We start from the raw sequence: 25,754 nt of genomic DNA on the forward strand, positions 1-25,754 counted from the left end.
CAAAATTGTAACTAAAACACAATTTGGCTATAAAAAACCATATACAAATAACCCCTAGCTATATTAGCGTCTCCGTTACGTATTAAAATCTCTCGAAAGTTTAGTTTTTTTTTGGTGCGAAATCGGAAAGATGCTCAAAGTTCCGGTCAATTCTCCTCCTTCTTCACCCATAGAAAAAGAATCCTTCTCCTCCGATGTCGAACACGTTAAGGTTAGGGTTAGAATTTTGATACACTACTGCTCTCTCCCTCTCTCTCTCAAATCTCCTCGTTGTGATTTATTTTGTTTCTGAATGTCTTTGTAGGGATATCGTGGGATAAAAGCCATTGGTTGTACTCCCGCTGACGAACTCATAGCAAAGGTGGGACTCCATTGCTTCAATTCTCACAAGGTAACAACTCATGACTCTATATTGCTCTTATTTTACCAGCCCCTTACCCTTTCTTCTTCTTCTTCTTTTGTGGATTTTTACTGCCCTATTGGTTTTGATTTTACATCTCCACGGCTGTATGTAGGGGACTAATTTACAGTTCTTGACTGTAACCCAACTCTTTCTGCGAACGGTTTCACATGTCAGTTATACTATGACATTGGATGCCTTTGATCCAGCCAACCATTCTATTCATAGTATCGACACCGGTGTTTGGGATGCTTCTCACCGGAATGGTGAGAACTTGAGATTAATCACCACTTATTGCATACCTACAGGTAACTTTACTAACATGGTCCCTTTTATTATCTATCGTTTTTTTTGAACTGTTGATTTTGTTTTTGTTGTTGTTGTTGTTGTTACTAGCCCCGTCTTAAATATTTTGTATGTTTCTGACCCCCTTAGGATTCCCTTGTTTAATTATCTGCTCTATATAGCCTAAAATATCAAGTCGTCTGTATATGAATCATGTATGCATGTTTTTTTTTTTGTCACGACCTTACAAGTTACATGCATAATTGTTTTTGGTGTTTCTGTCTATGCTAGTTTCCTATCCACCAATTCAATTAATAATCTTCTATAAATTGTTGCTCTAGGATCTGACGAAAGCTGTCCCCAATGGGACCCAAATGGTGTAGACGTGCTCTATACTGGTCTGATGCCTAAGTGGCTAGATGATGATGCACTTACAGGAAGCGATAAGCTACACTTCTATGAGGTGTGCTGTTTAGCTATGAACTTTTTTTTGACTTATTTCCTTTTATTTGATCATCTTCTCAACACACAGAACACAGAACACCTTGTTCCACTAATGTTCAAAATGTTTCAAACGCAGGTTAATGATTCGGATTTGCAAGAGAATGCATGGCTTCATCTATATGCTCAAGTTGCTGCATACTCTAGGTGGAATGTTTACATGGTGAGGAAAAATATATAGCCTAGAGAAGTGAGAGAATACTCATTTGTTTGGTTGGGCTCATGTATGTACTCTTCTCTCAACCATATGCTTTTTTTTGTTTTGCAGGTGGATCATCTCCCATTGGAGATAAAGAAAGTGGTGGTACAAACAAAAGAAGACATAGAGTCAAGTTTGAAGTTGAAGTCGAGCAATGCAATCTTCTACTTAAGTTTCAAGACCCGTGGAGGTGCCGAATACAGATCCATAATAAGGCAAACGAGGGATGGAAGACCACAACACATGTGCCTTGAAGTTAAAAACGTTGAGATGGACAAGTAGACACATGTTGTGACTTTGTTAATATATCATGTTTATGACCTTAATTAGTTGGGTTGGGTGGTGGTATTTGTGTTTGTCCTTGCGACTTTTAATAACTAAAAGAGAGTTGTATTGAGAGTGTGTTTGTTTACCTCTGAATGCTATGTTTTTTTTTTTTTACTTAATTATGTCTTCAAGACTTTTAAGCTATGTTCAACTTGCCCTGTATCTCTTAAGCGTACTTACTTTGTCAAATGGCTTGGGAAGACTACTTTAGGTTTATCTTATGGGCTCACGATTAGTGAGGCTTTGATTGCTCCTGCAATGCCTAGTACTACAGCTAGAGCTGATGACATTCTGAGAAACAAAGTTTGGTACGGATTTGATGTTATGTGTTACACTCGAGCCATATCTTCTGCAGTTTCTTCTTCTTCTTGTGGAAGGAAAAGATCTATGTGGTTTTGGATCAAGCTTTGTGTGGTCTTTTCTTCACGATTCTATCTGCTTTGTGAAAACTAGGTTTAGTTTGAAGCCTCTTCCTTTATCATTCCCCAAATTTTGATTTTGTGTGGGTGAGATCTGAAAATTAAACATTTGGGTGTTTCAGGGAGCTCATGATTAGATTAGGATGCTAGATGGAAGTTTGAAGCTTGAAGTCTCTCATTTATCAATGCATGACTTGTAAGTTTTTATTGTTGTATCTTCCGTTTTTTACATTCTTAAACGACTTAAGATTTTTCCAGCTTAACGAATTGTGTATATCATCGTCAGACATTTTTCCTCTATTGCCTGCTGCTCAGAAAGCACTTGTCTCCAATTCACGCGATTCCTTATCAACCCGAACTCTTCATTCTGAGCTCATTTACAATTACTCTGAATCTAAGCATGTAAGAACAATCTTTTATGGTGCTTCTTTAGCCATTCCTGTCTACTTCTTGTCTACTTCTGAGAACAGTTAGTTGAGTATTGAGACTTGAGAGTCTCTCCTTAATCAAGTTCTATTGTTCAAGCTTTTAGCCTAGGACTTAATGCAGCAGGTTCTAGCTGTTCTAGCTGTTGTGAGTTGGTTAGAGAATAGTTACTTGAGTATTGAGACTTGAGAGTCTCTCGTTAATCAAATTTCTCTGGTTTGGTGTTGCTCATTTCTTTCTTCAACTAGATTACAGAATCATTAAAACGATGTGGGATTTCTGAAAATTCTACTTACATGCCATTGCGTCTTCATAGCTAGAAAAATTAAGGAGTTTTGTAAACCATTGTTTAGTTCAAATTACTGATGGTTTCTACTTCAGATGAGTAGTAATTAAGGAGTTATTATTGTTTAGCACTAGACCAAGTAATGAGGGTGTGATACTGGGGGAGAGAATCAAGTTTGTCTCTTTTTTTTTTGTCTCGAATATCAAAATAGCATTTTCTGTTACGCATATTTAAGAATGTTACGTTTGATTGCCACACTGGTGGGCAGAAAAGCTTCAGACATCTCGCTTACCTGAAATGGTTTTTGGCGAGAATGCATTAGTCCTGTTGAAGTTCCTGCTGCAGCACAATCGAAATTTAGAGGTGAGTTTCAGGGTTTAATTGACAAATGTATTTGGTGTTCGCACGTCTAAAAAGATATATTCTTCGTTTCAATATGGGAAACTCTGCTTGTACATAGTTGTATCACTCTGATCTACTTCCCACCACTTTGGGAAGAGAACATACAAAATTCTCCAGGAAAAGAACAAAAAGCCAGGTTGATTTGCTGAATAACCAATCAGAAAAACAAAGCGCTCATCTCCAAGAAAGACTAAAGAGCAGAGATGAAATTTGCAGCAATCTCCAGCAAAAGGTTTGTTCTCCTGTTTAATTCTGCTCAACATTTCCTCTGTTACCATTTTATGGCTAACAGGTATCATTTTTCCCATTAAAGGTCAAAGACCTAGAATGTAAGCTCCGGGAGAGACACCAATCAGACTCTGCAGCTTAACACCAGAAGGTTTCATGAGCTCGTTTGTGTGGCAACAGAAGGTTAAGGAAGACTGATTCAGTCTCAAACTTATTATCTTTCTTATTTGTAAATTCTCACCATCTCTCTAAACTTTTCCCAGATTAAAGAGTTGTAGAGAAAACACAAAGCCGAGCAAAGTCATGAAGCAGTGTTACTACAACAGAAGGTTTGTTACATGGATTGTCTCAAGATTTTGTAGCTTCTGATTCCCCATATCGTTTTTTAAGTGTTCAAACAATTGGTTTTGTTTATTTTTGCAACTTGAAATGAGGCTAAAGGAGCAAGATCAGTTATCTATATCTATATATACATTTTCAGAAACATTTATGAAAAAATTCCTCAAGTTCCAACTTATTTACAATCCTGTCACTGTCTATATTAGTACAAATGTAAGTTTGGGTTCCACGATTACAACTCAAAACTAACAAGCTCAAGCCCATCCTTTTTCGAAAATTACATAACCTTTAATTATTTTCCCCCCAATTGTTTATCTTCAAAAATTAAATAGAAAATACACAGATTTTCCTTGCCTTCCACGAGGATCTTATGCGAGATTTGTGTTTAAACTGCTTGATTTCCAAATGTTTTCTTCCACCAATTACACATCTCCTAAATCAATCAACCGAAACAGAATTAAATTTTAGAATATATCATATCCCATAAAGATACAATAAAAAACAGAACACATAATTATCTCTCTACTTACTCGCCTCATCAAATCTTTTTGATATTGTAACAAATGTGTAGGCCGACCTAATCGGTTTTCCTATAAATAATACTCACCTAAAACGAAGATTATACACAAGCAATCATATCTATACATCACTCACATTATGGCTGCTACCTTTGATTTCTTGAAAGATGTTCGTCCCTACAAAACATCATGGAGGGTTCAAGTGAAGGTCATCCATTCATGACGTCTACATACCGAAAATGCTGGTGAAACACTTGAGTTGGTTTTGTCAGATTCGATGGTAAGAATAAATGTTCACATTTACGAGATACAATTATTTTCTATTACTAATGCATCTTATGTCTTTCATTCTTTTAGAGTAAAAAGATTCATGCATCAGTGAAGAAGGACTTTACATATCTTATATTACTAGCATGCTCATTTCTTCATTGTATTATGACTCAGAACTATAATTTTCTTATAATTGTGATATTTTTTAGAAAATGCAGGGGTCTCATTATCAATAGGACCAATGATTCGAGACCCATGAAGGAAGCATATCAGAACTGAATGTTAGGACTGATATGAATCAATATTTTGCTTATTGTAATTTTTAAATTTAGTTTCTAAACACAGATTTAACCCTTCTTTTACTTCCATTTTCATAACCAATACACGAGACAATTTATTAAATTTTTGTTTGAGAGCCAATAGATTTAACTGTTTGCCAATCACTTAAATTTGTAGAACTCAATGCAGTGAACACACAGAAAATTTTAAAAACTAATTGTAGTGAGTGCATATATAGATACCAACCTTAATCAAATTACCTTCAAGACGCTTAGTGCTGATAGCAGTACTTTGTTACATTTATGCACTTTTGTCACCTGCACTTCAACCTGAAGGTAAAAAAACACAATTAGCTATATATATGACAATATACTTTAAGGTTGGTTATTACAACTTAAACAAATTCCTATACTACTTACCATCTTACCTTTTCTAATTGATGAATCTATATATACAGTATCAGACACTTTTATTAGTCATTGCTTAGAATATCAACTAACCTTCAAAGTAAACCAACATCAAAACAATAAAAAAATTTAACAAATTACCAAAGCCTAGATGGAACATAGTACAAGAGATATAAGAATGCTTAACAAAAATTACCTCTGAAAGTAATATACAGAATAGGACTACAGGATCTAACACGGTTGATAAACTGAAGAGAATAGTTTGTTCCTCATCTTGACTCGAATGCCCTTACACGTTAACCCTTATAAGTAAAAAAACGCCCATAAGAGCTCACAGAAAGCTGGGTAGCTGTTTGTAGAAAGGGAGTGATTTACCCTTCTTACTGTTCTTCTCTATGCAGTGGTACCTCAACTTAAATTGCAGGAGGACTTTAAATAGTAGATCATCCCACAGAAACGAATTGATCAGATGAATTTTAACAACACAAAGACCAGCTGAATTTATCTTCACAGCCTCCGAAGAAAAAACATAACTTTTATCTGATGCAGAATGGTATTTATTTGTGGACAAAGATAAAGGGGGCACAAGATCCGTTAGGATATAACTTGAAATACTTTGACCCATTTCCCTCAAGAACCAAGTCAACAGATACAAGAATTACGAAGGTTGGATAATCTCTCTGACCATCACGCGATTTGTGTAGAAAATCCACCCACCTCCTTGTGAGTGAGGCTAAGTGAAGGAAAACTCCCATTGTTTAGTTTCTGATGCCTGAAAACAAAACCCCAATTACTATAGCTACGATTGAAAAAAGTAAGAGATTCAAAATTTTAGCTAGAGGAAGAGATTTTAGGTTCATACTTCTTAATACATCATACCTATCTCAAATCATATATGGCTGTCCACAACTGATAAGATTGAATCACCTGCTGACTTTATTGTAATAAACGAATCTCCCCCAATATGTTTCCTATTTCGATTATCTACAATTGATCAGAAATCGGCGTATAACCATATGTGAGTTCAAACAATTTTAACAAATCAACAACAGAAAGAACAGATTTATTTACCTGGAACCATTCCAATCTTGCATCGTGGAGATGAAAACGATATGGACAGGGAATGATCGATGCTTCTCTCTACATGATTACCTTCTAAATTAATCTATTATTTCTTTTGTTGACATGGAAGAATCAGAAAAAGAACTTCAAATATCTCAGATTTTAGAAAATAAAAATTGATGTTTCTTTTTCTCTACAAACAATCAGATTTAGTCGGTGGAGACAAAAGAAATAATTAATACTTAACTAATAGGAATCAATAAGACAACAAGTACAAGAATTGCCATAAGGCCCCCAACTATAACAAATGTCTAATCTTTATACCTAATAGATTAAAATTAATCAAATATCCAATTATAAAACAAAAAAAAAAGCATTTTAATGGTAGTAAATATCTATAAATACAAAAGTATTAAAATATAAAAAGAAAAACCCCCTAAATTATGGTTGTCAAATTATGGTAGACTCATCTAATTATTTTTATTAGTATTAAAAATATATTTTAACTACATTGTAAATACAAATACAAAGAAACAAAAATAGACTAATAGTTTACTAAAATAATTATTATGAACAATAATGCTATTTTAAATTATTAAACCGCGGTCAAACAATAGATATACACAATAGGAATTATACAATATATTAGACTTTTAAAATTATAAAATTTACAAAATATAAAACTAATTAGTTACATATATAGAAAATTAAATAATTAAATTAATTTATGTAACCCCTAAGAAAAATATAGCCTCGCGGTGTACCGCGGGTGAATATCTAGTGTTTTATTAATTATGTTTTACTTAATATATTTTCATTTTGAAAATTAAAAAAAAAAAAAAAATAAGAATCCCAATAATAGCTTCATCATTGGAGGAGCTAAATTTTAATTACTCTTTCACAAGTTCTTATTTTAAAAAAGTACATAATATAATCTTAAAAATTTAAAAACCTCAAAATAGTATACTACCAATGGAGATGCCCTTGCACTACTAATTCAGCTTTTTAGTATTGTTTTTGGAAATGTCTTGGTTCTATACATTTCTAGCAGAATCTTTAGATTCATGACACTACCGTCTCTGTTTATTTGGCAGGCTTTACTTCCCCAGATCATGGAGAGAGTTCTTTGCAAAGAACAACCTAACATAATGTCGATTTGGTGGGTGATAGGATCAAGAACATTCCCTGTGTCGTCTGTCCCAAGAGACCTCAGTCTTGCAAACTTGACAGTCTACCTCCAAGGCTTCTAACATTTTACGGGTAAACAGAGGCACTGGAGACGTCGTGGCACATCCTGGGATTTGGATACATACACCAATGTGGATGCTCGTGTGATAGAGAAAGAAGCTGTTCTTCGCTTCAGTGAAAACTTAAAGACTAAACGAGAGTTGCGTAGAGAGTGTGTTTAGCTGTTTGTGTTATTTTTACCTCTGAGTGCTATGTTTTCTTCTGCTTAATTAGACTTTAATAATTAATAGTATTTGTTTTTGTATCTTTTATTAAGATTCTGTCGTGCTGTCTTGTTACATAAGTACTCTCACTGTGTATTCTCCTGTTTTACTAAATCCATGAAACGGAGTACAAACTATTGTGGAAGAGACACGTTGATTACAATCACCCTTTTAAGCAACAATGCAATTTTCATTGATTGATATCTTAGGATCCATAGTATTACTTCCACTTCTAGACACTAAACATCTATATCTCCCACATTTGGTTAAAGAGACACTTGCAAGAGTTTTTTATGATGTAGCACCATCTGTTACTGTATGTTGTGAATTTGATATTCAAATTCAGTGAAGCATCAGCTATTCTCTGATATTCATGTTTTCCTATTGGCCCTCCACTATCAAAAGTCTGTTTCTGTTTCTTTATTGACCATTGTGTTTATCTCTTTATTGACAAAGCCTTTTGTGGGTGCATTGAAACCGAAACTGTCAAGCTCTTAAAAATTGTTACTGTCTTTGAAATGGTAAATTGAAGACAACGAGATCATTTGTGTTTGAACAATACAACACAATAGGCAAGAAACTCACGCAAACAAAATTAAGCAAAATCAATAAGTTTTTTGGTTCCTAAGTGGGGCAAAATGCTAATTCATCACATCACCATTGCTAGCTGCAAGTATAAGACCAATCAATCAATACTCATACTTTGTTCATTCGCACACAAAGACTAAAACTGTAGGAAACTTACATCTTTGTCTTCTTTCTTGTGTGCTCTTCATCCATACTTCTGCTTTCGCTTGTCTTCCTCATCCCTCTTCTTTCGCTTGTATTCCTCATCCCTCTTCTTGAGCTTGTCTTCCTCCTCCTTACAAAACAAAAACAAATACTTGAACTGTTGTATAAAAAACAACCAACAAATACTGGAAACTTAAGTATTGACTTACTTATCTTTGATGTAAAGTCATACTCCGGTTGAAAAATAGCTAAAGCGTCACCAATTGGGAAGATGTCTTGAGAATTTTAAACGTTTTATCCATGGAATAAATGGTTTTTAACCTTTGATGTAAACACAAGTAGATGTGTCACGGTACAGATTTGGTTCATTCATAGAACACCTTATGAATGGTCTATCCACACTTCTCTCGGAATATCGTTATTCATCACATACTTCATGCCAGTCTCGTGGGATAGACCATAGCAATAATGGTTTACATCATTTGATGTCTTGTTAACTATTTTTATTTTCAATGGTCTCATAATATCGATCAGATCCTAAGGCGAATAGAGATATGTATCACATCCATCAAGAAGCCTTATAACTCAGTATAAGTTCACTCATCATGATCCCCAACACACATCTTCCAAAATATACATGACGAATAAATAAAAGAAATTTAAAAAAGGATTTCACCTATGTAAAAGACTTTCTTCTCTCTAAACGTTTATGCTATTGAAGTAGGAGTACCTATAAAAATATAATATTTTTTTGTAAAAAATTACATGTCCATGTCAATGGTTTCAAGACTAATCTTTTATTTTTCACTAAAGATTAAAATGTAATTTAAATATTAGATAAATAAAATATCTTATACTAACCAATTATTTTAAATAATTCTTAGTTTCAAAAACAAACTTTTACTTTATTTCTCTAATTAATTACGGATAAGAATTACTACTTAATTTTTGATATACTTTTTAATTAATATAGTAGGATTATTTGATTGGTGTAAAAAACAAAACTGTATAAGTTTTTGAAACGCTCAAAATTTGCTTAAAAAATATGCATTGGACTTGCTTTTGTTTTCCTTACAAAACAAAATAAACAACGTAAGTTTTTGTAGAATCTACTGCTCTGAGTTAGAGAATACCTTACAACAACCTATCATGAGGATCATCTGACACAATATAATGCAAACAAATTAAACGGACTCTACCATCGTTTGTTTTGAATTTCAAAAGGGATAAACCTTAAGATAGCACACTGCGTATGAATGCTACAGTTGAAAAGACAAAAGGGAATTAAAGGTTAATTATGTATACATATATATATATATATGGATGTTACCAGAATAACACAAAGAAAATAAAGTAAACATAGGGTTTGAGATAAAGTAAACTACGATCGGATGCAATAGGATCCCAACAGTTGAAGCGGATCACGCCGAGGTTCGTCTTAAAATCCAACGGGTAGATTTCCACTGGAAGATTCTCTGTATGCACGCAACATACGAACGAATCATTGGTCAAAAGAGACATACGTACGTACTTTTACGTTCACGAGAAATTATTGCTTAATGTGCACTCACCTTAACTAATCTTCCGAGAAGCCCCAAGAACATGACTACTGAGCAACGTTGATTTCCCTTCACCAAAAAGCACAAATGCATGAGGTAATTAACAGTACTAAACGAAACAAGCGTGTGCGTGTGAAGAACGCACAAATAATACGTAGCAATATTTTGTTGTATTTTTGTTGATTTGTGATTATGATATATATATATTTTATTTTATTTGATTGTTTGATATATATTGAGTATAGTTTACATTAAATTCTATATAAATATAAATTATAGGTGTGATTGTTTATATACGACCGCAAATTAGTTATTTTTTTTTTGTTCTTTAAAATGTTGAATATATATAGTTATTATTCACAATAAAATCTTGTTCATCTCGTTATGAGAAACATTTATTTTTCAAAAGAGTGGATGAAGACAATAAATTCCATGTTGATTAAAATTCCTAAAATATATTGATTATGGTTTACAAAAAAAATATGGCTATATATACGTTTCCCACAAAGTTTGTGTCATGAAGAGGATGGATGAGAACACTTCTTGCCTTATTCGTGGCGCCGAAGCAATTGGCAAAATCGCTTATATCTAATATGTAAAACGGCACTGATTCTTTAAAAGACTTGCGTCTAGGTATCTGTAGTGAAGACTTTGTAGGAGTTTGAAAAACAATACATAAACGTATCATAATCACAAAATCAAGTGAAAAGAATATAAATAGCATTGAATAGTTAACCAAAGATTTGCAACAAATATAAGTAAAAATAAATAAATAAATTCATATACAATCAAAGATCAAAAAACTCTGTTCTTTGTTAGTTCTTGATCTTGGTCCGTACGTAGATTCTTTTCAGACTTTTTTTCTAGCTTAATCCCCAGGAGCAATTATTATTATTGTTGTTGTTGTGATGGTCGTTTGTTGCGGTTACCACGGCTGTAGAATCAGCCGGGAATAGTGAAGCGAATTGATGAACATCAAGAACAAGATTCTCGTCAGTGACAACAGATGATTGTCCGTTAGAGATCTCTCCACTATCACTTCCCCAATCAAGAAGCTTAGCTATGTCTTCTTGCATTGTGTTCATTTGAAGAGACTCATCTTCCTGCCGTTTCAAATCTGCGTTTCAGTCAAAAACATTTTTTAATTTTTTTACCTGGAGACAAGTGTAGTTTAGATTTGAAGCGTTTTGAGCGGTTCTTATTTACCTTGTAAGGAACATAAGTTGTCAGAAGAATCATAGTGTCCGAAACTAACCGAGAAGAAATTGTCGCTGTTGTTGTTATCATTGTTGTTGTTGTTGTTGTGGTTCGGAGGAGAAGCTGTGAGTTGTCTTCGTTTCGAGGGACGATCTCTGCCTTCAGCGGCTAAAACCTCAGCCTCTTCAAGGACATCCTCTAAGAGGCTGCAGCTACTACTTCTTCTATGAACACCAGAACTGTTAAGGTTATGATTTTGTCTCTCATTGTCTGTGAAGTTGTTGATGTTATTGTAGGCATCTATTTGGGGAATTTGGTTTGAAGGGAGCTGCTCTTGTTTCATGGAGTAAACCGGGCTGGTATGAAAGGAGGTGGAAGAAGGAGTGTAATGGGAGTGGAGATAACTTGGGGAAGAAGTTGTTGTAGGGTAAGAAGATGAAGGGTTTAAAGAGAAGGAAGGAGAAGACGAGTAATTGTTATTAGTGTTGTGGTAAGTAGCGGTTTGAGAGGTTGGGGAAGGGTAAGGCAATGTTAGAAAGGAAGTGTAGGATTCTCTTGAAACAGGGGAAAATGGTGCGGTTGAGACGCGGTTGATGCAATTGAGAGGAGTATTAGCATTTTTGTATCGTTTAGCGAGGAGCGATGAAGGCGGTTGAAGGAGAGGTGGAGGTCTAGGGAAAGTGAAATTTGTGTCGTTGTTGTTGGTTTGGGAATGTTGGAGGGCGAAGAGAGGAAGAGTCGGGTATTGGTTGTTGCGAGGGGAAGATAAAGGAGAGGAAAGTAGCGGTGGAGGCGGTGTGGAACAGAGTTGAGAAGGAGTTTGCGGTCTGTTTGGAGTGTGAGGGCTAAGTGGATGGAGGAGATTAGCGGTTGGTGTATGGAAAGTGAAGGATGATGGGGAATTTGCGTTTGCGTTTAGTGGTGTTGGAGATGGAAGAGGTGAGGATGATGGTGTATTTGGTTGTGAAGATTGTGGTTGAAAATACATTTGCTGATGATGATGGTTATGCTGTTGTTGTTGTTGATGATGATGTTGTTGTTGTTGATGATGTGGATGTGGATGGAGTTGATGGTTAGGGATAATATCTGGAGGATAAAGAGGAAGTCCTTGGCGATGAAGGCGTTTCAAACGCGTGTTCCAATAGTTTTTGATCTCGTTGTCTGTTCTCCCCGGCAACTAATTTATACAAATTTGTGAAAAGATTAGTTTCCGTCTAACGCAAGTAACTAGGTGTTAGGTTAGTTGTTTATATACCTGAGCAGCCATGCGAGCCCATTTGTTACCAAGCTGAGCATGAAGCTGAATGATGAGACGTTCTTCATCGCCGGTGAAAGAACCTTTTTTGAGATTAGGACGGAGGTGATTAGCCCATCGAAGACGGCAGCTTTTGCCGCAACGAGCCAAACCTGTGTTTTTCTGAACAGCGTTCCAGTTTCCTTCACCGTTCTCTCTAACGTACGCAGCAAGTATCTCATCTTCAGCCGCCGTCCATGGACCTTTCTTCAATACCACTCCTCCGTCTGATATGTGATTGGTGGATCCACCGTCCTTCCCTGCTCCTCCTCCTCCTCCTCCGTACATGATCATAGCTTCTTCCCTTGCCGATTCAAGAAGAGAAAGAAACCAAAAAAAAAACAGAGTGTGTATCGTCGTCGGAATGGCTTATGATTGGGGGGATTTGAGAAAGGTGAGACCCACAAAGTGATTTTTCACCCCCCAAGTTCGGCCATCAAAAAAAATATTTGTTGTCTCTGTTTTGTTTTGTTTTTTTTTTTCTTTTTACTGTGACAAATGATGGACGAAGAGGGAGAAAACAGAGAGAAGAGAGGTAACTTTGGTAATTTTCCGGTGTAAAAATTACAACGGAAGAAACAAGAAATTAAAAGAGATATAAATAAAAAAGAGGAGAGACAGAAAGAAATTAACAGTGTTTGTTTCTCTGGACACAACACAAGTCTTCTTAAGACAACTCACAAGATCGGTTGTTTTTTCTTGTATTTTACACATGTTTTTCTTTTTCTTTTTCTTACCTTCTATTTTAGGCAATGACATTTGTAACGCGCATTATGTTCATACCACAACTGTGTCTTCTTTTAATACATGCGAATCAGGATTTGATCATACGACTTACTTTTTACATAATTAGCTATTTTTATAAATGTAGAAACAACTTATTTTTACAAGATATGTCAAGTGTTTTCTACTTTCAAATAACACTTTTTTTTCCTTACACAACTGTCAGTTTGGATAGATTGACACAAGATTATCAGATTCTATTACTCGGCGTTCCAAACATTCAGGTATACATACGTATATCAAATTCTTACAAGAATCCGGAGATTACGACCAAATGGAAAGATTTAGTTGTTAAATTAATACTCTTGCGGTTTTGCCTCATTAATGCATAACTGATTATTTATCCATAACATGCACACATGTTGTGACCTTTCCTTCTTTCAAAGCAAATGACTCAACCGTACCAACTTGTGTGCCATAATTTAGACACAAGACTCGGCCAAACAACCTTCACTATGGTCATATTATTATCATATAATATAATAATCCATTTATATATATAACAAATAGAGAAGTGTAGGAAGACCAAAGACTTCATGGAATCAGGTGAATCGAGAACTAGATTGGTTTGACTGAACATCTAAGTTAGGAAAATAGTTAGCTAACCAGGGCGTCGATATCAGTAAACATTCTCCAATTTCAACTCTTTGATCACTAGACTGATGACTCTAAACCGGCTTGAACCTCAAACCAAAACTAACCACATCACAAAAAAAATAAAGAAGCCTAAGTACAAGATATTGTTTCACATGTCGACTCACCTGGTTAAACAGCTCTATGGGTTTTGTTTGTTTCCGTTTTCTTCCCCAGCGATCAATTACATATCCAGCCTTTTATCACCTGATGCAAAGATGAGTACAAAAATGCTGTGGCGATAACATTTGCTTGGGACAGTGGTACTCAAGATTCTCCTTGCAATTGTTAGGCTTCTTCTTGATGGCTGTTTTTTTTAGAGCTGTAGCGCCAAATCAGGCTGTTGGGAATCGACACGAACACCAGAAGACTGTTTTGCAGGAGAATCAGGCGAATGAACTCCGATGTTCAAATCTGGAGGGAGATTGAGATTCTCTTGTCTGTGCTTTAACTGGACTTGTGGAGTAATGCCTCCTCGCCATGGGGACTGGACATGGAATCTTGTGAAATCAGAAGTTGGAGCAGCCATCTGAGGGAAAACAATTGGTCGGTTGTTCTGAAATGGTTGTTGGGATCCTCCGTTCATCATCCCGTGGACAGGCTGTTGCTGCACCAATGTCTGGAAAGGGAAACCATTCATTTGAGGATGGAACTGTGTCTCTTTGGGGTCTCTCGATGTAAAAGCTTGTTGGTGAAGTTGGTGTTCCCTTGAAGGATTATACAAGGACTCTGCAGATATCTGGCTGCTTTTCTGAATACTATGATTTTCAAATGTTTGTTTACTATTCCCTCCAGCTCCTATAGACATCCATGCTCGTGCTGCTGCTACCGAAGCATTGCTTGAATCTTCACTTCTTGCGGATAGTGGTGATGAGACATTAGGTGGAATATTATTAGCTTTAGGGTGATTATGAGTGGGGCTGTGCTGTGTTCGAGCCTTCTCATTGAAGTTTCTCATAAACTGTGCTTGTTCGCTGTGGCTTTCATGACTCTGTTCTCTCATGGGTTGTTGTGAAGTTGTTGCTGTGCGGCTCATTTGATTTGCAGCATCAGTAGATAGATCAAACATTCTATTGTTCACACTGGGAGAAACTTTGCCATTACTAAATCCACCAGGGAAGATCCCGTTAGTAGTCATCTGATGCTTATAATGTTCAGAATCTGTTGGGGTCATGTCACTTTTAGACCTGTATGATGCCACTGTATCTGATTTTCCAAAGCTTCGGTGTTCCGAAACAAAAGAAGAACCAGAACTGGTTTGTTCTGCTGGTGGCGGTAAATTCAGCTCTACTTGCTGAGAAATCCTATTTTGAGGCTTGACAAAATCTAGACGGGAAGGATTTTGATATTCATGCTGGCTCATAGATTTTAGGTTTCCTACTTGAGTAGCAACAAAAGATGGAATCCCTTCTGACACAGCCCCAATGGATGTTGGAAACGGGAAAGGACGGTTGCCATCTCGAACGGGTCTATTACTCGGTTGTTCCTTTGTAGGTAGAGGAGTCTTAAACAAAGACTCATTCTTCTTTGCAGTAGCATTTGACTTGGGTTTTGAAAACACAGATGCTTCTTTAGGTGGTTCTTTAGGTGTGCAGGTCTCAAATAGAAGTACTGGTGTAGGAAGCGGCTCATATTCTCCAACCCATCCCCGACCAAACTTAAAGTCTGCAGGTAGTGCTTGCTCAATTCGCTGAGAAGCTATTTTCCATGCAACGGGTCCAAGAGTAGCAGCAAAACGTGCAAGGCTCCTACCATATGCATGTTCTGCATGAAGTCCTACCTGATGATACGGGGAAAAGATTTAGTCAAGAAGGTTACTTAATAATAAAAGAGACTGAAAATAGCAGAATGAGACTTTGGACATAATGATTATCACTTACAGCAACAAACTGCTTGATTTCACTCTCAAATGTTGAGAAAATGGTCTCAGATCTATCATCGTCCTGCTGATCCCAATTTCCATAAGTTGCACGGTGGTCTTCCTCAACAACTGACAGCTTCCTCCCACATCTACCTAAGAGACCTTTTCCTGTAAGAGGTGCAGAAAGGGAAAACCCCAAATTTTTGTAAGAAACAATGAAAGATTATATCTTCTTGGTGGGAGAGAGAGGCATTAGAAAATCAAATAACAAGGAACCATACCAGATGATAAGTCTTCTGCTTTCTCTAGACTGTCTGCCAAGGATGTGGTTCCCTCGAAAGGCACATCCATGCAGCTGTGCTTTTCATGTCCGCCAGTTTGAGTTGAAACAGGCTCGTTTTGAGAAGCTCCTCCGCTAGCAAGGTTTGCACCAGAGGAGAAATCAGAACCAACGGGCTGCTCTAGACCATTTCGACTGAAAGGCTGTCTAACTTGCTTTTTCACAGAGCTGCCAGGTTTCACCTTTTCATCTGTTTTCAGCTCTTTTTCAGCACGTTTAATCTTAATCCTTTCCTTCTCGAACTTCCTCTTCCCCATTTCCTGAATAGTCCTTGCCTAGTAGTAATGATTCAATATAAAACGATGCTCAATATCCCGGCAGGCAGGAAGTAAAAACTAATGCAAAAAAAACAAAAAATTGGTGGAAAAATGAAAATGGTATATTACCTGTTTATAGTACACAGTATCTGAGGAATTGTATTGCATCGCATTTGAGCAAATCAATAAGACATCGCCCTGCAGTCAAAATATACAGTTCCAAAACCAGCTTAGCAACGATATAAACTATGAACTATAGACCTAATCCTAGCAAATACACTAGAGCAGGGTTATCACTACAAAGAAGCATTGAAGCAATATCACGTAAAAGCTCTCAATGTAAACTTGAGAAACAAACTTATCACCCACCTCAAGCTCTTCCAATGTAGAATACGATCCATTGGCAAGCTTCTTCCTCACTGTCGAAAAATCCATGGGGTGCTCTATCATATCATGATAATCAGGAAGCTACAAATACAAAAACAAAATATATCAAATACGACAACTTTGAACTCCAATTGCCAAACGGATTGCTCAGAGAGAATACTATTACCTCTTCAGGATCAACCGGTTCTGCATACACACCATAGATGTCTTTCCTACAAGTAAGATAATTTAAACAATGTGACAACAACAGACAACAAGAAAAGAAGAAAAAAAAGGGGATTCCAAGTTGTGTACTTCTGAAGCTTGTCAAGGATCAACTCCAACGGCTTCTTGTCAAGGATAGGTGTTGTTTCTAAAGAGTGATCACACTGAGTCCCTAATCAAAAACACCAAAAGTGATAGAGATGAGACAAGTCATGAACTCATGATAATCAAAGCTCAATACCAAGTTAACATAGAAATGCATCATACCACTGATACCAGAAGCGCTCCTCTTCTTCCTCTCCTGAATAAAAATGCAGACATGTAACCACATATCAGAAACCTCAAAAATGTCTTTTGAATCAAAATCCAATACCAGACAAGCAAAACAAAATGAAAAAGACAGAAGTGATTGACAGAGATAGTGTGACACAAACAACAACAACGCATCTACAATTAAGAGAGAGAAAGAGAAAGATAATGGGTAATGGAGAGAGAAAGGTGGGAAGCGTGATCAGATTCTGTGGGAAGAGAGAGAAGAAGAGGAGTGAGACAGCATCAGTTAGTTTTTTTTTTTTTTTTTTGGGACAGTTGACCCCGACAGCTTAAGTATCTCTCCCCAACATACAACACTCTCATTGCAAGCAACTACCACACACACAGAGAGACAGAGAGTGTGAAACCTATCTCTCAACTCTTGCAATCAAGCTCATCAATTTCTAGGGTTTCCGTACATACCTTATCATCTTCTTCTTCATCATCTTGATCTCTCTCTTCTTCTACCTCTTCCACATCGCAATCCTTCTCTTCTTCTTCTTCTTCTTCTTCTTCTTCTTCTTCTTCTTCCTCATCTTCATCTTCATCCTCGTGACGGTTAATTTTCCTCTTCTTCACTTGCCTCTTCTCACTCGCATCTTCTTCTTCCTCTTCTGGTTCTTCGTCATCATCATCTTCCTCCTCTTCTTCATAATCAGACGCGTGACTCACACGCGCTCTACTCTTCTTAATCGGAGGGTCAGCTCTAGCACGGCTCTGGTTCAGCTTAAGGACTTGCTTCAGCTTCCTCTGCCTCCTCTTCTCCTCTTCAACATCATCCTCTTCCTCTTCGTCGAAGTAATCGTCGAAATCGAAGTTGTACCTCACATTTCGCAGCCTTTGACCTCGCCGGAGCTCATATCCCGATTCACTTGGAGACGAACCACTACGCCGTCGCGCCGCCAGATCCGCCTTCGACGGACGACCTTTCCTCTTCCGTCTCGCGATCTGACTCATCCTTCTTCTCTATTGAACTCAGTGCACACCCAAATCCCCCTTTCTCTCTCTCTCTATACAGCTAAGGTCTCTCTCTCTCTCTCTCCAACTTTCTTTTTTTTTTTCCGGGTAGGAGAGAGAAAGGAAGAAAATGAAGTAACGTTGGGTCAACCGAGCCTAAGTCTGAACCTCAGGTTCGGATAAACCTGATGCGTTCAAAAAAACTGCGTGAAGTAAACGGCGTCAGTAGACGACGTTGGCTACTACCCGTTGCCCGGCTACTAGTTTTTTATTAATTTTATTTTCCACGTCATCAATTTCTTATTTGATGCTTTGGACACGTTTACTAACGCGCTTTAACACTAATAAGCACTTTTTGTTTCCTTTAAAGTGTAGTTATTCATTAATCAGAAGTTTAACTAGTAGAACGAGTAGAGGTCTATGGATTTTTGCGTTATGAACGTACCAAAAATGGATAAACACGTTTTGAATTGAAACATTATTACTATGTTGGAAGTACAACATTTTGAATTTTTCATTATTGTTTCTGACTATCCTCTTTTAATTGCTGTTCCGGAAAAAGTATTTTTTTTTACCACAATACACATATAGAAAAAATATTATTAATCTTAGATTATGATGAGATAAATTAACTAGTGATGGACTTTTTGTGAAATCTTATATTTTTTTAGTGAAAGAAAGGATGAAAATTTAAAGGTTAAGAGAAAAGAAGAAAAAATAAAAAGCTAATTAAGAGGAGAATGTGCAACTTGGGAGTGATTGAGAATTTTGCGAACAAAAATATGACACGGCGCCTATATTTCAAAAGTGTCACCTTTTTTTGTCCCATCCTTTTTGACAAAACGTACACAGCCTAACCACTTATACTAGAAATATATTCTCCAAATATGCATGACAGGTTCATATACAAGCTGCTCAATTGGTAGGAAAATTTGATTAAATTTGAATCTATGATGGAGTTTTGCTCAATCTAATAATACATGATTGTCACTTGAGGTCAATTTGAATTTAAGTATTATGGGCGTAATTGGTATACTTCTTCTCGTTGCAATACGTCAAATACACCATTGCTATTGTGACCAATGGATACAATGGTAAGTTCAAGCGAAAAATTTAAAAAAAAACGATAGGAAAGTACTTGTAAAACAGGAAGGGGCTAGGTAGAAGAAAACTGTCTCCCCTTATTATTGATCAGAAACCGATTACAACTCTTCTATTTATACAAGACTCAATAGCTTCTATTTCAAGTAAACCTAAATACAATTGCCTATTCTAGTACAAGATATCTAGAATAAGGTAATACACAATATACGCAGAATATACAGCCCAATACTCTCCCTCAAGTTGGTGCATGCAAGTCACAAATGCCCAACTTGGACGTTAACCGTTGAAACGAAGCAGTCCCCAATGTCTTGGTAAGTATATCAGCTGAATGTTCTTCTGTACGAATGTGAACCATCGTCAATACACCATCTTGAACAGCATCACGAACAAAATGACAATCCCGTTCGATATGTTTGGTACGTTCATGGAAAACGGGATTATTAGAAATGTGAATGGCGGCTTGGCTATCACAAAAAGGCGTATAGAAGTTGACTGAGGACATCCTAAATCGCCCAAAAGTTGTTTGAGCCACAAAACCTCATTCAAAGCATTACGCATTGACCTATATTCAGCTTCAGCGGAAGATTGCGAGACAGTTTTCTGCTTCTTTGTTTTCCACGATATGGGGGATCCGCCTAAACACATAACATAACCACTGAGAGAACATCGTGTAAGAGGACAAGTCGAGAAGTCTGCATCACAATAAGCTGTAAGAGTCAAATCAGACTTAGAACTCAACAAAATACCCCGACCTGGAGCACTCTTCAAGTATCGAACAACATGTAAGGCTGCATCCTAGTGATCCATACGCGGAGACTTCAAAAATTGAGAAAGAATATGAACAGCATAATCCAACTTCGGTCGTGTAGTAAGTAGATAGATGAGTCGGCCAACTAAACGCTGATAAGCCTCAGGATTAGGCATGAAAGCACTCTTACTTAAACCCAACTTGTGATTCTGTTCCATCGGTGTACTGGTCGGTCGGGTGCGATCCAAGAAGACCAGTTTCACCAATGATGTCTAGAGCATATTTTCTCTGAGAAAGATACATACCCTCAGAACTTCGGGCAATTTCAATACCAAGGAAGTATTTGGACCCAAATATTTCATGTGACAACATTTGCCCAAGTAATCCTTAAAACTTTGTAACATGCGTGTATTATTCCCACAAATAAGCAAATCATCAACGTATACTAGAACCCGGAGTTCAACATCAGCACGCGAGTAAGTAAACAGAGAATAGTCGGCATAAGAGTGAACAAAACTAAACTGTGTCAATGTCGAGGTAAGCTTATCAAACCAACAACGAGAAGCTTGCTTAAGCCCATATAACGATTTCTTGAGTCAACACACCTTGTTGGGATTAGAATGACGGAAACCAACAGGTAATTTCATGTAAACCTCTTCTTCTAGGTCACCATGGAGAAAAGCATTATGCACATCCATTTGGTGAGCTTCCCAATTCTTTGCAGCAATAATACGCAATAGACCACACACAGTGGATATTTTAACGACAAGGGCAAAAGTTTCATTATAGTCCTCCCCCTCAATCTGACGATTACCACAAGCAACTAAGCGTGCTTTGTACCTTTCAATAGAGCCATCTGCATGAAATTTGATTTTATAAACCCATTTGTTGTCAATAGCCACTTTGTCTGGTGGAAGGTCGGTGACATCCCAAAAATCAAGTTCTTCAAGAGCATCAACCTTTGTTCCCATGGCGTTAGTCTATTGTGGGTCTTGAATAGCTTGTTTGTAAGAAGTCGGCTCAATAGCCTCAACAAGCGCAGCTAAAAACACTTGATGAGCAGGAAAGAAATTATCATCAGAAATATAATTTGTGAGAGGGTACGGTGTTTTACCTTGGACCGGTGTCGAGGAAGCCATATCGGAGTCGGATGGAGCGTGATGGGAGTCTTCTAAACAACGAGCATTGTAAGTAACATAACCATGTAACCGAATAGAGGGATACTTCATACGTTTACCTACGTCTAACTCTTCTGGTGGTTCCGCTGATGTGTGTAAATCGACAATTGGAGACTCCTCTTCCTTCACGATCACAGGAGAAGATGGTTCCGTGTCAACATTTTCTTCCACAACTGACGGTGTTGTATTTTCACTGGCAACCAACGGTGTTATATTTTCACCGGCAACCGACGGTGTTGTATTTTCTACGGGAGGATCAGATGGAGAGTCATCATCAGGACTTCCCCTTAATATAGAGGTGGATTCCGGTGTAAGAACCCAATCATCATCTACACGAGTTGGACCAGTTAACGTGTCTTCTTCAAGCAACATATGATTGGTGGCATACGGGAAAACATCCTCGTGAAAAACAACATCCCGAGAAACTAAAAATTCATTATCTTCAAGGTCATACACCTTCCAACCCTTCTTTCCAAAAGGATAACCCACAAAAATACATGAACGACTTCTAGGACCAAATTTATCTTTGTCACGCATTTTCCTATGTGTAGAACAAGCGGAACCAAAAACTTTCAACTCATCACAAGACGGTTTCTTGTTGAATAACAACTCGTATGGTGTTTTCCCATGAAGAACTTTGGTGGGAGTTCGGTTGATGAGGTAGGCTGCCGTTAAAATCGCTTCTCCCCAAAAAATGATTGGTAAACTTGCTTGAAAAAGCAAAGACCAGGCAACGTTTAAAATGTGACGGTGTTTCCTTTCCACACGTCCATTTTGCTGTGGAGTATCAACACAAGAAGTTTGATGTATAATCCAATTCTCTCGAAAATAATTAGAGAGACACATAAACTCGGTACCATTGTTGCTACGGACCATACGAACATCTTTACCAAACTATTTCTTCGTGTAGACACAAAAATTCTGCAAAACTTTCCGAACTTCGGACTTTTCAAGTAAGAGGTATGTCCACATTGCTCTAGAAAAATTATCCACAATTGTCAAAATAGACCGCTCCACAGCAAGCAGGAATGCGATAAGGACCCCAAACATCAACATGTATTAGTGAAAAACAATCCATTGCTTTATTGCTACTATCATAAAATATTTCTCTTGTCTGCTTAGCCTTAAAACACACATCACAAGGAGTGGAGCTAGCTGAGTTTTTAGAATCAGAAAACATAGGTAAACTAGAAATAATTAGAGAAGACGGATGTCCAAGTCTTCGATGCCACAAAGTCGAATCACGCTGCAACTCAACCTTGTTAACCCGCACAACATCCTTGTCTTTAAGATAGTAAACCCCATCACGCTCTTCACCTCTTCCAATCAGCATCCTCAAAAAACGGTCCTGCAAAACACAAAAACTATCGGTGAACATCGCAACACATTTGCTTTGTTTAAGTAGCTTAGAAACGGATATAAGTGTGCAATCAAGGGTTGGAACATATAACACATTTTCAAGTGTTATATCATCTGAAACGTGAATCACACCCATGCTACTCGACATTGTTGTACTTCCATCGGCGAATCCGATCTTACACGGTGACATGGACCCAACGTTTGTTAACAACGCAAGATTTCCCGTCATATGGTGTAAGGCCCCTGTATCAAGAATGATATCCTCATTAATCTTACCAGAGAGTTTATCAGACATGTTGAACCGTTTCTCCTTCGCCAATTGTTCTAGTGCTTTCCATTGTTCAGGGGTGAGAGACGGATACGCGGATGCATGAGGACTGGTGGCGTGAGTAACCGTCGCATAACCACGACCACGACCTGCTGCTTGGAAGCTCGAACTTCGACCTCCACGTCCTAAACCACAACCTTCGCCTCTTCCGGACCGTTCGTTCCACCATTCTGGGTATCCAATTAACTCCCAACAGTAGTCCTTCTCATGACCTGATCGCCCACAATGTGAGCAAAAGCTCCGTTCTCTGTTCCTGTTATTGATTTGGTTGAATTTTGCAGAAACAGATCTTGTTGCATAAATAGATGCCTCACTTGTTTCATGACCATTAAACGCAACAGGAGACTCAGCTTGCGGAACGGACCTTGTCGTGAAACCGACAGCTTCATGTTGTTGTTCTCTTCTCTTGCTCGCTGAAAGTCTATGTTCTTCTCTTATCACTTTGGCATAAGCTTGTGCCAAGTCTGGCATCAGCTCTGCATCAATGATTTGGCAAATCACGTTTCTAAATTGAGACTCATTAAGTCCCATGACAAACTGATGAACTTTCTCATCTTCTCTCTCTTTTGCAATTTGTGTAGCTGCTCTGCAGGTACAAAGGGGAATCGGACGATAACCTTGCAGTTCATCCCACAATACAACGAGGAGTATGTAATAATCAATTACGGATTGACCTTCTTGACTACAAGATGCCAACTGACATACTATTTAATGTATATGAACCTTGTTACCAACAGAGAATCGCTCCTTTAAATTCTCCAACAACTCTGCTGCATCAGAGACAAACGAGACCGTGGAACGCACTCAGGGTGTGATCGAAGTTCTCAACCATCCGACAACCATCGAGTTGACACTCGTCCACGACTCCATCTCTAACCCTGTTGTCGTTGGTTTTATGATGGATCCATCCAGAAAACCAGTCTTTCTTTTGGCTTTAAGGGCGTTGAGCATCTCCGTTGCCCACTCTGCATAATTCTCTTCTGTCAACTGAACAGACGAAATCATCTACCCAAGGTTATCTCTGGAGGTCAAGGTGTAGGGGGAAACCTCCTTTGAATCGGAACCCTTTGCTACGATCGCTTTCTTGTCTTCACTCGACATGGTGTTTTAGATCTTAATTAAAAACCTTATTAAGACGAAGAAGAAAATTATAAAACGTAAAGATGAATAAGAAAGCTATAAGAATAAAAAATATCAGGCTTTTTGCTCTAATACCATGTAAAACATGAAGGGGCTAGGTAGAAGAAAAATCTCTTTCTTTCCTATTGATCAGAAACCGATTACAACTCTTCTATTTATACAAGATTCAATAGCTTCTACCTCAAATAAACTTAAATACAATTGCCTATTCTAGCACAAGATATCTAGAATAAGATAATACACATATATACGGCCGAATAGTACTATTGTCAATTTATGTATTACCAACTTTATATCTTTTCAACTTGTTTGATATCGTTTTCCCAACTTTCAAAACTTTCTACTGTATTTTTATTGGATCCAATGTTATATCATGAAAAGATTATTTAAAAGTTTTAGATTCTTAGCAGAGTGTTTGTTATTTGTCATTGTGGTCACATTTCAAATATAATGTTTGTGACTCGACCATGCATGTCATCATATGTTTTAAGACAAAACTTACTTGTGAACGCGCCACATATAATACGCGAGAGAGATTCAAAACTCTCTACAAATATGGTTTGAAGTAATTTTTCTCTAATATGGACACTCTTAAAAAAAAAAATAATGACTATACTTTCGCAATGAATTAAAATTATTCTCAAATAATTAAAATGCGAAAAATTGAGTCAACAAATAAATAAATATGGTTGACTTTGCCATATTTGATTAGTATATTACTACTATCTATATATACATTTTTGGAGACATTTAACAAATAAATCCTAGAGTTGGAACTTATTTACAATCATGCCATTAATATTATTTTTTTTAATTTATAATTTACTATTTCTTAAATTATGATAGGGTTTCCCATTTTTATAAACAATTATTCTCCCATAATTGCAACTTTCCAAAAAAATCGGAACTACTATTATTTACATTAAATACTAATTTGATAATTAATCATATAAATATAACATTTCCTAAACTTAAAATAATTCTCCCTAATCAAAGTAATAATGCGTAATTTTTAACATATTCCTTAATAAAACTAATTACACAAATTTTTCACCCTAATTAGTTGCTAACTGGATTATTATTACCTTGGAGAAGAAAACACCCTATGAATATATCTTACACCTAAACGAGAATTATCATCACTAAATACATAACACACAACTTATTGAAAACATAAAATACACCTTTGGCTTAAGGATGAAACGTGACTTTGCATACTATTTGGTTTTCTCTATATTTATATTGTTGTTATAATTGTCATATTTTCTGATTTTCAATACTAACATTTTAACGTAGTGATGAGAGAATGGCATGACAAGCATTGCAGCGGTTGACATGTGGGTGGGCGAACAATTTGACTACGATTAAATTTCAACACGTGTTTGGGACAAACAATGTGGCCACTATACTCAGGTTGTGTGGAGAAACACGGAGAAGTAGGGATGTGCAAAAGTGAGATGTAAGAATGGTCAAACCTTCATCACTTGCAACTACGATCCTCCCGGTAACTGGGTTGGCGAGTGGCCTTACTAAAAAAATTCCATTTAAATGCTTACAAATCATATATGTATTGTTCAGTTAT

General features: G+C 37.0%; 5 protein-coding genes across 7 annotated transcripts; 1 reads left to right on the forward strand and 4 right to left on the reverse strand.

The window, feature by feature from the left end:
- On the forward strand, window positions 101-3,933 carry LOC104761521 (UPF0725 protein At2g20620-like). The gene is made up of 10 exons (XM_010484616.2): window positions 101-211; window positions 305-391; window positions 516-708; window positions 1,027-1,148; window positions 1,266-1,349; window positions 1,455-2,165; window positions 2,254-2,327; window positions 2,418-3,477; window positions 3,559-3,656; window positions 3,737-3,933. The coding sequence occupies exons 1-6, from the start codon at window positions 131-133 to the stop codon at window positions 1,665-1,667; spliced, it is 780 nt and encodes a 259-aa protein (XP_010482918.1). The 5' UTR covers window positions 101-130; the 3' UTR covers window positions 1,668-2,165; window positions 2,254-2,327; window positions 2,418-3,477; window positions 3,559-3,656; window positions 3,737-3,933.
- LOC104761523 lies at window positions 3,976-6,547 on the reverse strand. Of its 3 annotated transcripts, XR_002036650.1 has the most exons (8): window positions 6,358-6,547; window positions 6,166-6,270; window positions 5,662-6,058; window positions 5,483-5,588; window positions 5,307-5,379; window positions 5,126-5,208; window positions 4,467-4,507; window positions 3,976-4,245 (listed from the first exon to the last, which is right to left on the reverse strand). XR_002036650.1 is itself a non-coding variant. In XM_010484621.2 (7 exons), exons 3-7 carry the CDS (start codon window positions 5,909-5,911, stop codon window positions 4,137-4,139), a joined length of 561 nt encoding a protein of 186 aa, XP_010482923.1. In that variant the 5' UTR covers window positions 5,912-6,058; window positions 6,166-6,270; window positions 6,358-6,547; the 3' UTR covers window positions 3,976-4,136. The 3 variants fall into 3 exon arrangements, 1 of the variants encoding a protein (XP_010482923.1); XR_763211.2 differs by lacking the exon at window positions 5,307-5,379; XM_010484621.2 differs by lacking the exon at window positions 5,307-5,379 and having other exon boundaries at window positions 5,140-5,208; window positions 5,483-5,574.
- On the reverse strand, window positions 10,954-13,002 carry LOC104761524 (transcription factor MYB26-like). Its single transcript, XM_019240093.1, has 3 exons — window positions 12,543-13,002; window positions 11,297-12,464; window positions 10,954-11,207 (listed from the first exon to the last, which is right to left on the reverse strand). The coding sequence occupies exons 1-3, from the start codon at window positions 12,873-12,875 to the stop codon at window positions 10,954-10,956; spliced, it is 1,755 nt and encodes a 584-aa protein (XP_019095638.1). The 5' UTR covers window positions 12,876-13,002.
- On the reverse strand, window positions 13,800-18,730 carry LOC104761525. Its single transcript, XM_010484623.2, has 9 exons — window positions 17,782-18,730; window positions 17,314-17,347; window positions 17,137-17,218; window positions 17,009-17,054; window positions 16,825-16,923; window positions 16,585-16,653; window positions 16,140-16,473; window positions 15,878-16,026; window positions 13,800-15,777 (listed from the first exon to the last, which is right to left on the reverse strand). The coding sequence occupies exons 1-9, from the start codon at window positions 18,313-18,315 to the stop codon at window positions 14,314-14,316; spliced, it is 2,811 nt and encodes a 936-aa protein (XP_010482925.1). The 5' UTR covers window positions 18,316-18,730; the 3' UTR covers window positions 13,800-14,313.
- Window positions 21,148-24,133, reverse strand: LOC104763464. Its single transcript, XM_010486830.1, has 5 exons — window positions 24,080-24,133; window positions 23,862-24,019; window positions 22,760-23,714; window positions 22,604-22,693; window positions 21,148-22,122 (listed from the first exon to the last, which is right to left on the reverse strand). The coding sequence occupies exons 1-5, from the start codon at window positions 24,131-24,133 to the stop codon at window positions 21,148-21,150; spliced, it is 2,232 nt and encodes a 743-aa protein (XP_010485132.1).

The sequence above is a fragment of the Camelina sativa genome, chromosome 18, assembly GCF_000633955.1.
Source record: "Camelina sativa cultivar DH55 chromosome 18, Cs, whole genome shotgun sequence".
NCBI lineage: Eukaryota > Viridiplantae > Streptophyta > Magnoliopsida > Brassicales > Brassicaceae > Camelina > Camelina sativa.

Coding starts and splice junctions, on each gene's coding strand:
- LOC104761524 (XM_019240093.1), bottom strand. CDS start 12,875: ATGATCATGTACGGAGGAGGAGGAGGAGGAGCAGGGAAGGACGGTGGA. Junction 12,465..12,542: donor GGGCTCGCATGGCTGCTCAG/GTATATAAACAA, acceptor TGTATAAATTAG/TTGCCGGGGAGAACAGACAA. Junction 11,208..11,296: donor CAACTTATGTTCCTTACAAG/GTAAATAAGAAC, acceptor ACTGAAACGCAG/ATTTGAAACGGCAGGAAGAT.
- LOC104761523 (XM_010484621.2), bottom strand. CDS start 5,911: ATGGGTCAAAGTATTTCAAGTTATATCCTAACGGATCTTGTGCCCCCT. Junction 4,508..5,139: donor CAGCACTAAGCGTCTTGAAG/GTAATTTGATTA, acceptor GATGTTTTGTAG/GGACGAACATCTTTCAAGAA. Junction 4,246..4,466: donor TCAAAGGTAGCAGCCATAAT/GTGAGTGATGTA, acceptor TGATTGATTTAG/GAGATGTGTAATTGGTGGAA.
- LOC104761525 (XM_010484623.2), bottom strand. CDS start 18,315: ATGAGTCAGATCGCGAGACGGAAGAGGAAAGGTCGTCCGTCGAAGGCG. Junction 17,219..17,313: donor GAGCGCTTCTGGTATCAGTG/GTATGATGCATT, acceptor GTTTTTGATTAG/GGACTCAGTGTGATCACTCT. Junction 15,778..15,877: donor AAATCAAGCAGTTTGTTGCT/GTAAGTGATAAT, acceptor CCGTATCATCAG/GTAGGACTTCATGCAGAACA.
- LOC104761521 (XM_010484616.2), top strand. CDS start 131: ATGCTCAAAGTTCCGGTCAATTCTCCTCCTTCTTCACCCATAGAAAAA. Junction 212..304: donor CCGATGTCGAACACGTTAAG/GTTAGGGTTAGA, acceptor ATGTCTTTGTAG/GGATATCGTGGGATAAAAGC. Junction 1,350..1,454: donor CTAGGTGGAATGTTTACATG/GTGAGGAAAAAT, acceptor TTTGTTTTGCAG/GTGGATCATCTCCCATTGGA.
- LOC104763464 (XM_010486830.1), bottom strand. CDS start 24,133: ATGTCGAGTGAAGACAAGAAAGCGATCGTAGCAAAGGGTTCCGATTCA. Junction 23,715..23,861: donor AACTCGATGGTTGTCGGATG/GTTGAGAACTTC, acceptor GGCATCTTGTAG/TCAAGAAGGTCAATCCGTAA. Junction 22,694..22,759: donor TTGATTGCACACTTATATCC/GTTTCTAAGCTA, acceptor TGTGTTTTGCAG/GACCGTTTTTTGAGGATGCT.